Source organism: Nicotiana tomentosiformis, chromosome 12 (genome assembly GCF_000390325.3).
Source record: "Nicotiana tomentosiformis chromosome 12, ASM39032v3, whole genome shotgun sequence".
NCBI classification, from domain to species: Eukaryota; Viridiplantae; Streptophyta; class Magnoliopsida; order Solanales; family Solanaceae; genus Nicotiana; species Nicotiana tomentosiformis.
This window is the reverse complement of record NC_090823.1, coordinates 118983355-118994002: the sequence shown is the minus strand read 5'-3', so window position 1 is coordinate 118994002 and position 10648 is coordinate 118983355. Positions and strand designations below refer to the sequence as shown.

General features: G+C 32.8%; 2 protein-coding genes across 2 annotated transcripts; one reads left to right on the top strand and one right to left on the bottom strand.

The window, feature by feature from the left end:
- Nucleotides 1-917: 917 nt before the first annotated feature.
- Nucleotides 918-3519, bottom strand: LOC104090325 (probable inactive nicotinamidase At3g16190). The gene is made up of 5 exons (XM_009595392.4): nucleotides 3415-3519; nucleotides 3011-3118; nucleotides 2505-2730; nucleotides 2147-2263; nucleotides 918-1107 (listed from the first exon to the last, which is right to left on the bottom strand). The coding sequence occupies exons 1-5, from the start codon at nucleotides 3472-3474 to the stop codon at nucleotides 1037-1039; spliced, it is 582 nt and encodes a 193-aa protein (XP_009593687.1). The 5' UTR covers nucleotides 3475-3519; the 3' UTR covers nucleotides 918-1036.
- A 6143-nt stretch (nucleotides 3520-9662) lies between these two features.
- LOC138903292 (uncharacterized) lies at nucleotides 9663-10406 on the top strand. Its single transcript, XM_070191235.1, has 2 exons — nucleotides 9663-9936; nucleotides 10156-10406. The coding sequence occupies exons 1-2, from the start codon at nucleotides 9663-9665 to the stop codon at nucleotides 10404-10406; spliced, it is 525 nt and encodes a 174-aa protein (XP_070047336.1).
- Nucleotides 10407-10648: the final 242 nt, after the last annotated feature.

Below are 10648 nucleotides of genomic sequence, written 5' to 3'. Positions count from 1 at the left end.
TCTTATTCTTATTAAATTTATTGTCAACAATCTCATAGCAGCATTTTCCTTTTGCCTTATTTTCTTCTTGTCGAGGTTCCATAAAGTGTTTACTTTTTGTCCATGGTAGATGTTTACTTTTTTTTTTTTTTTTTTGATAAGGATGGGTTGCTCTAGTGGTTAGCACCCTTCACTTCCAACCAAGAGATTGTGAGTTCCAGTCACCCCAAGAGCAAGGTGGGGGGGTTCTTGGAGGGAGGGAGCCGATGGTCTATCGGAAATAGGCTCTCTACCCCAGGGTAGGGGTAAGATATGCGTACACACTACCCTCCACAGATTCCAGTAGTGGGATTATACTGGGTTGTTGTTGTTTATTTTTTTAATCATAGCGAAGTGCTCTCAATCCTGGAATAATTAAATCTGAATATGTTTTCAATAGCTATATTTTGTGTGTTATTTGTACACTGTGCCCCTTTACAATTTTGAATTTAAGAAAATGACCCTTTTAGATCTCTTATGTATAAAAGACAGATTTTTTACGTGTAAAAATAAATCTCCCATGTATAAAAAAAGAATCAGAGTTATAAAACTAAAAACAAATTTGTAAACAACGACTTTAAGTCATTATTTTTCATTCAAGCATATGAGTCAAGTAAAACTATAGTAGAAAATACAGTAAAAAAAGAAAAGAAGGAAAAGTGAGTAAATAACATAAGCAACTAGTATTCAAGCGGACAAAGACGGGCAGCTAAAATTTTATTTTAAGGGTGAGTAGTGAAGTTCTAAATTAATTGAGGGACGTCGCCAAACGAAATGCTACGAACAAGTTAAATGAGGTAAAAAGCGAGTAGTTACAAACTTATTCAACAAATGATTTTCATCCTTAAAAATTACGAGATATATAAAGATTTAACTTATATATACCGAGAGTATAATAGTAATAGGAATACATAATTGGATTGGAAATGTTGCATAAAATATCAAACGCGACCAGATAAAAGAAAAAATGATAAAACACATGCATTAAGGATAATTACTGAATTTAACTGATCTATTGCTATGTAGATTGGCACCATTCTTCCAATGTAGGGGTTGCTACTCCAATATTTTTCATGTCAAGTATGTTTGCTGTTACATAGAGAAGAGCAAACTAATTGTTAGCAGCTTGCAATGTTTTTTTTTTAATAATTATTTTCGAATGAGTCCAGGCCAAAAGCCAGGTTCAAGAAATTAAAGTGAGCAGTTAAAAAGAGAAAATAATTAAAGTGTATAATTTCAAGCTTGATCTAATTTACCTAATACAGTAAGACCTCTCTATAACACCATACCTATATAACAAGTAATTAACAATCATTCACTATAAAAGACGACCGATTTTTAAGTTATATTTTACCTCTCTATAAAAGCTTTTTACGTATAACAACAACATCAATATTTATAGCAGAAAACTCTTTGTAAAATTACCACTCAACAACTATATAGAATCTTTAAGATTACTACTAATAATTCTAAAAATATGCATACAATCTTTTCCATTGAACAAAATTTCTATCTTGCATAATTGCATAAGACATAAGATTTGAAAATTTTCCCATGATATATTTTTCATTAGATACCTTTTTGCTGAAAATTTGGATACGAATCTTTGCAAATTCAAGCGTTATATCGGTAGTAAAAGAATGAAATCTACAAAACAACTACAACTACAAAATCTCCATCAATCTTTAAAGATTTTGTTTTTCTAGTAGCTTTAAAATGTGTAAGTTAGATTTAGTTATGAATTTATTAATATTGTATTGGCTTTCTTCAATATATACCTAGTGAAATATGCATATCTTTTGAGATTTTAAATTTGAAGAATTTTTATCTTTTATATGTAACATTAAAAAAAGAAAAATAATTAATTTTTGGATAAATTTTATCTATAACAGCCAAAAAATATTTAAACGTAAAATGCCGTCATAGGTATATAACAACCATTCGCTATAAAAGCTAAAACATATCGGAACAAACGAGTTTGTTATAGAGAGATTTGACTGTAGCCATAAGCTACACTAGATCGAACAACTTGCTAAATTTGGTCAACCAGTGGATATATAGGACAATAAAATAAAATTGTGGACAAAAAAAGGGACTGCCTCTGGTATTTTGATAAGATAATTCATACCAATGTGTATATCAGGTGTAGCAGCAGCTGTGGCGTCAGTAATAACTGTCACTTGTTTATAGTCCAATGATACTGCATCAAACACAGTTTGCCGTATGCAATTTGGTGTTTGGACACCTATAAAGAGACGTCAAACATACGAAATAATCAAGATTTAACTTTTATAAAAGGGCAGTATAATACTTTAGCATGTTATAATAAGTAACGTGAAATACATGGTAAAACAACGTATAGTAAATTCTTATGATTTGTATTTTCTCTGACCCGTGCAAAGCGGGAACTTAATATAATGGACTGTCTTTTGTTTATAACAGGTAATAATGTGAAAACTCTAGTACTAAAAATGTATTTGATTTACCGGTGAAGACCAGATTAGTAATGCCATTGGTCTGAAAATATGAGTGAAGGTGCGTGTTAAGAAATGCACTGAAACGTGTTTTGACCAGCTTGTAATCCTTTTCTACGTCCATAACGAGCCCATCAATTAGTTCAGCCCCTACACTACCCTTTGATGCCAGCTTTGGTTTAAGGTGCCGACGAAATAATTCAACATCTCTCCCTAATGGATCATTCTCCCGTACAACCTACACAACAAAATAAAGTGGCAATTTTATTTGGTCATAACTATATGTTCAACCCATCAGTATAGAAAGTAATTTTAACCTATACAAATAGTATAATTTTCAGTATAGTTTTCCGATGAACTAAACACCCTTAATTGTATGTAGCTACGTCACTGCAACACATATATATAAGTGACCTCTAACTAGTTCGGAATTGAAGCATAATTGATTGATTGGCAATTGACAAAAATAAAAGAAACTGCATGTCAAATAAAAAAGAAATGGAGTTTGGATAAGATACCCAAACGATGTGAATGCCACAGTTTCTTGCAACTTCAACAGCTTTGATAACGTTAGGGACGATAGCTTGACCTCCTTTTACTTGCATAGGGCCAAATATGAAGTCTATCTGCGCAAATTAATAAGAGCATACGGTTACGGTTAGACCTCTCTATAACAACATTCTTATATAACAATCATTCACTATAAAAGCTGAATTTTTTCGGAATTGATTTTCATGTTATGTTATAATATATGTCATCTATAACAGATTTTACTATAGTAGCCAAAAGATATCAGAACAAATGAAATTGTTATAGAGAGATTTGACTGCAATTAGAAAGAAGTTGTCAATGCAAATTTAAAATAAATACTTGTCATGCTGAATTAATTAGAAGAAATCAAAGTAGCCAAATAATTAATCACCTGCATGTCTATGACAAGGAGAGCTACGTTCTTCCATTTGCCTACATATTCCGTGGCCATTTAATAATTTGCTGTTACAATCTTTTAATTTCCAGAGAGAAAAATATGGACAGGGTTGCTCATGAAGATTGGATCCAATTTATAATAAGATTCAAAGTTTGTACCTCAATTATTGATGGGGCCGGTGGGTGTGTTAATTTTTTTTTATGGAAAAATGATACTGTATAGTCGTTTTCAAAATAATAGCTGAATATATATATATATATATATATATATATATATATATATATATATATATATATATATAAATTTTATATACTTTTTCGAGTACGAAATACAAATAGTTTCTGGTGCGGGTTAAAAGCAAAAAAATAATCCTAATTTTATATTGTGAAAATAGTTTGGCCTAGCGTTGGCTTGCGAACACCAACAACTAGCTGGTTTGGGCACGTCGCTTTAACGACTAGCTGGCTTGGACACTTAACGACTACGTTCTTTAAATAAAAAATTATTTTTACTTTGAATTTAACTTATATCAATAATAATGTAGATAAATTTTACAATATAAATGTATTCATGTTAGGAATACAATAGACAGTTACCCGTTGTATGTCATGTTAACCTTATGCATGGCGTTAAAAAATATTATATATCATTCAATGCACAAAAGTTAAAATTCATTAATACTTTTATCTTTAACTCATTAATAATTTAATCGTGGAATAGTTGGTTCTTGGTGTTGGGTTACCATAAAGTTTTGTTGATGTAATTTGTGAAGGAAAAAAAATCAAAGGAAATAGTTCACCGTAACCTTTTACAAATTGAATAGAAGAAAGAAATCATGCAAATATTTTTTATATTTATTTTTCAAGTTTCTTAAATAAGTAGTGGGGTAAATAAAAAGGGCGACTCATTAGACTTATTTCTTGTGTCACGAATCGAAAGAGAAAAAGATTTATCGAACCCTCTAGTTCAACTTTTAATATTTGATAGAAAAGCAAAAAAAGAAAAGACTATGTGCATGATGTTTAATGCAACTTGCAAAGCATAGGGAACAACTTGGTGCTTTGTTTTTTCTCTGCAACTTGGTGCTAAATATTGGACTAGTTTTGCAGGAGATACAATCCATATATTGTTGACGCGACAAATAAAGTGAGAATTTTTTGTGATGACTAATAAATAATAATATTGTTATACGACAAATAATAATATAGATCTTCTTAATGTGGTGAGAAACAATATAGCAATTATATGTAGGGATTTTAAGGAACATTATTTGTATTTGTATACTCCTATCTACGATGTATTCTTGAATATGTATATTCAATTATATTTCGGATTCTATTTATTTCATATATATAAAAAATAATCACAAAAATTCGATCAGGTAGAGTGTATGCATATCTTAGCAACTTAGAGTTTAATACTACCGACTATATGTTGCATTGTTATGCGGCGTTTAATATATAATGAAAGTGCTATTAACTATATATTTATAACGAATTCTAACTAGGTTCAAATTGAAATGGAATTGATTGATTGAATTGGTCCTCCCTTTTTCTCCTCCAATTTACTTCCCCTTTTCTTTGGATACTGTTGATCAGAGATCACATATGTGATCACTTAATTTTTTAATATATTTGAATTTTTATCATCTTCTACTGTGTAAATATTTTTAGAAATTTAATATATATATTTTTTATCTTTGTTACATTTTTTATATATAGGGTAAAGATTAAAAATAATTTAAAAGGTCAATTATTACTATTATTTTTATTTTAAAATAAAATAAATTAAAAAACCGAAAAAATTAAATATTTTTTTAAATTTTCGGATGAGAATAAAAAATAGGAAAAGTAGAAGTATGGAATTAAAAATTAAAAGTAGATGAAATTTGTTTAATAAAAAAATTAAAAAGAAAGTGGAAAATTAAAAAATAAAAAGTAAAAGAATATGGAAATTTTAAAAAAAATAAAAGTAAATGTAGCTGAATTTGTTTTAAAAAAAGTAAAAGAAAGTGGAAATTAAAAAAAAGAAGTAAAAAAGTGGAAAATAAAAAAAAGTAAAAAAAGTGCTAATTTAAATATAATAAAAGTAAAAAAGTGAGAAATTAAAAAATAAAAGTAAAGGAAAGTGGGGAATTTTTTTTTTTTAAAAGAAGAAAAATGGGAAGTGGGAATGTTTTTAATTAAAAAATAATAAAATAATAAAAACAAATCTGAAAATTTTGGAAGATTTTTCTATAAATAGAAGAGAAATGTGAGAGAAAAGAGGGAGAGAAGGAGAAAAAAAAGAGAGGAGGCAATTGAGAGAAATTTATTTTCTTCTTTTAGGATAAGGAAATTTCTACTCGTGTCATTCTTTCTTCGTCTTTCTTTCGAAAAATCCAGCAAAATCACCCCCCAAGAACAGCTTTAAACCCGCATAAACAAGCCACTAAATAACCGATTTTGTAAGGTCGATTAGGGTTGCAAGTCGCGATTTTTCGTTCGAGGTTCCGTGGCTAGTGAAAGCTCCCGTCAATACTTGTCGAATTGTTTAGCGCTATTGTAATTTCAACTATGTAAATTTATATAAAAGGTCCGTTATTTTCCTTTCTTCACTGAATATTTTGTCCATTTACCTTCTTGTTTGTTAGTGTGATTATTGGGTAGCATGAAGTAGTAGTTCAGTCTATTGATATTTGGATCATTTGAATCTGATTGTTTCCTTATTCATATGTTTATTGGACCATGGTGTTAATTTTATAGTTGCACAGTTTTATTTTGAGTTGATTTAACCGGATAAAGGGTCTATTGAATCACTGTAATTTAGTTTGTTTACCTGTTTTGTTCATGGGATTGTGGTGTCATTAGTTTTGTTTAAGAAATGTACAGAATATGGGATATTAGGTTGGATAATTTGCTTGGACCACGATTTGTTTCTAAGAAAATTGGGTTTTGGGCTGTTGGAGAAGAAAAGATTTTAGGCCAAAAACTTTAGTCTCATTAGGTCCAAAGTAATAAATAATATAGTTGGCCCATCTTTCTCTAAGCTAGCCCACTTTTTTATAAATAATAAATTCAATTCTTCCACAAATAATTTCACAATATATGACCTTACAACAATTTCAAAATAGTTTGAGTAAACAATCTTATAAACATTCGTAGCTTGCTTCAGGCGCGATTAATAAATTATCGTGATTATAGGTACGGTTCCCATGGCATAGTCATGATACGTAACTCCAAATTCAAGTGCGTGACATCGCTACTTGTTTAGATAAATTCCATAACTGTTTAAAATAATTAAAAGCAGTAAAGAAGCAATAACACATAAAGGGTTCTAAACATGTAATAAATTAAATAATTAGGCCAATTATTAATAGTTGAGCGATCGTGCTAAAACCACAAAATCCGGGAGTGCCTCACACCTTCTCTCGGGTTAACAGAATTTCTTACCCTGTCTTCTGATTTTTGCGGACTTTAAACAGAGTCAATTTTCTCGATTTAGAATTTTATAATAAACCAATGACTTGGGACACGATAATAATTATTCCAAGTGGCGAGTCTAAATTAATTAAATAATCTCATTTCAAATAATGTCACTTTAATCGGTAAAACTCCCTTATCCCTAGGGAAAAAAGAGGTGTGACAACTCTGGCTACTCCGCTGGGGAACAACAACCTAGAATCTCTGGTTCAAGGTTCATAATTCGAGCTTAGATGACTTTTATACTTGGCTTTTGTTTATTATATAGTTTTTACGTGTTTGAGCCTAATGTGCTAAATGCCACTTTTTACCGCTTTGATATTTTGTGAACTGTATATAAACTGTTACGAAAACCCTTCTTCTCTCTGAGTTTTCACAATCTTCTGGGAAGCGTGCGCTTCGCGTGGCTTCTTTTCTGTTAGAGTCATACCCTAATTTTAGAACGAGGAGCGGATAAGTTGCAAAGCCGACAAAGCTTTTATATTCCTGGTACACTGCCCCTCTCGGCTCGAGTTGTCCGCTCGGGTATGTCAGGTCTAGAACAATACACCCAGGATTTAAACTTAGAATGACATAATCTCATACCGGATCTCTAGTAGCTATGTTTGTTTGCATCACGTGCATTTGACTTTGGAGACTCAACACAAAGGTAGGGTCCGTCTAGGACAGGTGTACCCAAATCAAAAGACTATCCTGATGCATTTTTACGTGCTACTTGTGCATTTATTTGTTTTGGCTTGCATGTTGACCGGCTTCTAGAATAGGGAAAGAAAATTAAGAAAAAATCAAGAGTGAGGCAAGAGAGAGAAATTTACATGGTTTCTGAAAATTCAGGTATTTGAAAAACTCTCTGAACAAGGCGGGTCTGATTCTCACCGGATATGAGATACGTAGGCAAACCTCATCGGTTCCGACCCCAATTTTCAAAAATTAAAATCCAAAAATATTTTTCTTTTCCTTAATTCCCTCTTTAGAATTTTTTCCTTAGAAAATCGAAAACAAAACTAAATCCAAAAATATTTTCCTTCTTTTACGAAGTCTGTCATTTGAAAAAAATAATTCAAATCAAAATCCAAAATATTTTCTTCCTTTAACATGGTTAAAAGCTTCTTCAATGGCCATGAGCTACCAAGGTATGTTACCCATACAAATCTAATTCAACTGCCAAAGAAGAAAGAGGTGCAGACATTCTCAGATATGCGTCCTATTAGCCTAAGCAATTTTATCAATAAAGTTTTTTCAAGGGTGATACATGAGAGGCTAGTGGGATTACTTCCGAAACTTATATCCGACGAGCAAGCTGGTTTTGTAAAAGGAAGGAATATTGTCGAGAACATACTGCTCACCCAGGATATAATCACAGACATTAGTTTAAGAACAAAAGTCGGACCTAATGTAGTGATTAAACTAGATATGACGAAAGCATATGATCGACTATCATGGATTTTTCTTACTAAAGTGTTGAGAAAGATGGGCTTTTATGAAAGATTCATTGGCTTGGTGTTTGGAATTGTGTCTAATAACTGGTATACAATTCTTATCAATGGTCAACCACATGGATTCTTCAAGTCTACAAGAGGCGTCAAGCAAGGCGACCCTCTCTCACCAACTCTCTTTATACTCGCCGCAGAAGCATTATCACGAGCTTTGAATGACTTGCACCTAAACCTGTATTTCTGTGGTTTTGGAATGCCTAAATGGAGCCCAAAAATCAATCACCTCGCTTATGCAGACGACACCATTATATTTTCCTCTTTAGATGATAAATCGCTTCAGTTGGTTATGGACATCTTAACAGCATATGAAAGAGCTTCTGGGTAGCTGATTAACAAGTCAAAATCAACAGTGTGCATGCATGATTTGACTCCAGAAATAGTGCTACACAAGGTGCAAAGAATTACAGGTATTTCCAAGCAAGATTTCCCTGTCATCTACCTTGGGTGTCCAATTTTCTACACTAGAAGAAAGATGGAATTCTATGAAGGTTTGATCAACAAAGTCACAGACAAATTGCAAGCTTGGAAAAGAAAATTACTGTCCATTGGTGGTAGGGCTATTTTGATCAAACATGTGTTACAAAGCATGCCTATCCATCTCCTATCTGCAGTCAACCCCCCACCATTTGTCATTAATAAGTTACACAAGATATTCACGCAATTCTTTTGGAGTAGCTCGATTGGTGGCAAAGGCAGACACTCGACATCATGGGACACTTTATGTCGACCTTATGATGAAGGAGGGGCTGGATTTTGATCCCTACATGATGTGGCCAAAGCATTGTTCAGTAAGATCTAGTGGAATTTCAGGACCAAACCCACCTTATGGAGCTCTTTCATGAGCCAAAAATATTACAAAAAGATAAACCCAATTGTGGTACCTTGGAGAGAAGGATCACACGTCTGGAGAAGAATGCTGGAATGCCGTGACATTATAGAGAATCAAATCGTTTGGCGTTCAAAAATGGGATCCTCACTGTTTTGGTTTGACAACTGGACTGGGCTAGGAGCATTATACTTCATTACACCTCAAGATTTTGGCTTTGATGAATCAATTAATAATGTGTATGATGTTGTGAATAGAGGAGCATGGGATGTAAACAAGCTAACTCAGATTCTTCCTGACGAATATGCTATTCATATTCTGGAAAACATCAAACCACTAGGAGAGCACCAATAACTAGATAATTCATACCGGAGCTTAGAGACAGGAGGAAACTTTTCTGTAAAGTCTGCAGGGGAGTATTTAAGGAGGAGAAATGACTCAGTGATTGCCTATAAAAAAATGTGGGTAAAAGGTTTACCATTCAAGATTTTGTTCTTTATGTGGAAAGTGTGGAAAGCAAAATTTCCACTTGATGACTATCTGAAAAATATGGGTTACTTGATGCCATCGCGCTGCTGGTGCTGTGCACAACCAACTGAAGAAACTTTAGCCCATCTGTTCTTAAGCTCAGTTGCAGTAAAAAAGGTATGGTCATATTTCTTAATGAATGCAAGTATTAATCTGGAAGGAATGACGATGCATCAGACAATCGTGAAGTGCTGGACACTTAAAAGTAATTCCAAGACTACAGCCCATTATCCAAGCACTGCCTGCTATCATTTTGTGGGAGTTGTGGATGAGAAGGAACAACTATAAACATGAGGAAGCAGTAACAATTAGAAGGGTCATTTATCAGATTTCAACCACCATTCAATCACTTGTCAAGATAAGGAAACCTGCTATGTCTAACATTCCCCATAAGTGGCCAGACCTATTGAACATCATGGAGCAGTATACACCAACACTCAAGTTCTCTGGGAACTCCCACCACAAGGGTGGATCAAAGTGAATTCTGATGGGGCGTCAAGAGGAAATCTAGGTAGGAGTTCAATTGGATTCGCACTGAGAGATGATGAAGGCAAAATAAGGTTTTCCTGTGGAAAGGTGATACATGTTACAACAAACAATGAGGCAGAGGCATTGTCAATTATGGAGGCACTGAAGTACTGTGAAGACAAGGGGTTCAAGCAGATTATTTTGTAAACTGACTCGCTACTATTTAAGAATGCAATTGAAGGAACATGGGTTATCCCGTGGATTATTGCAGAACATGTCGAGGCGATTGCAAGTACCATGTCAAGATGTAATGTAAAACTGTCACATATTATTTGATAATTCTTGTATATTTTTCTGTGCATATTCAACAATTTTGGTGCTGTAAACATTGAGTTTTAACTTATGAGATGAGTGCCCAAGTGGTGTTAAATGTGACTCATTAATCCGAG

Excerpts from the sequence above, each read along its gene's own strand:
- LOC104090325 (XM_009595392.4), bottom strand. The coding sequence starts at position 3,474 with ATGGCCACGGAATATGTAGGCAAATGGAAGAACGTAGCTCTCCTTGTC. Across the intron at positions 3,119-3,414 it reads TCCTTGTCATAGACATGCAG|ATAGACTTCATATTTGGCCC; the intron begins GTGATTAATTAT and ends TAATTTGCGCAG. Across the intron at positions 1,108-2,146 it reads TACACCTGATATACACATTG|CAAACATACTTGACATGAAA; the intron begins GTATGAATTATC and ends TCTATGTAACAG.
- LOC138903292 (XM_070191235.1), top strand. The coding sequence starts at position 9,663 with ATGTGGGTAAAAGGTTTACCATTCAAGATTTTGTTCTTTATGTGGAAA. Across the intron at positions 9,937-10,155 it reads GAAGTGCTGGACACTTAAAA|TATACACCAACACTCAAGTT; the intron begins GTAATTCCAAGA and ends ATCATGGAGCAG.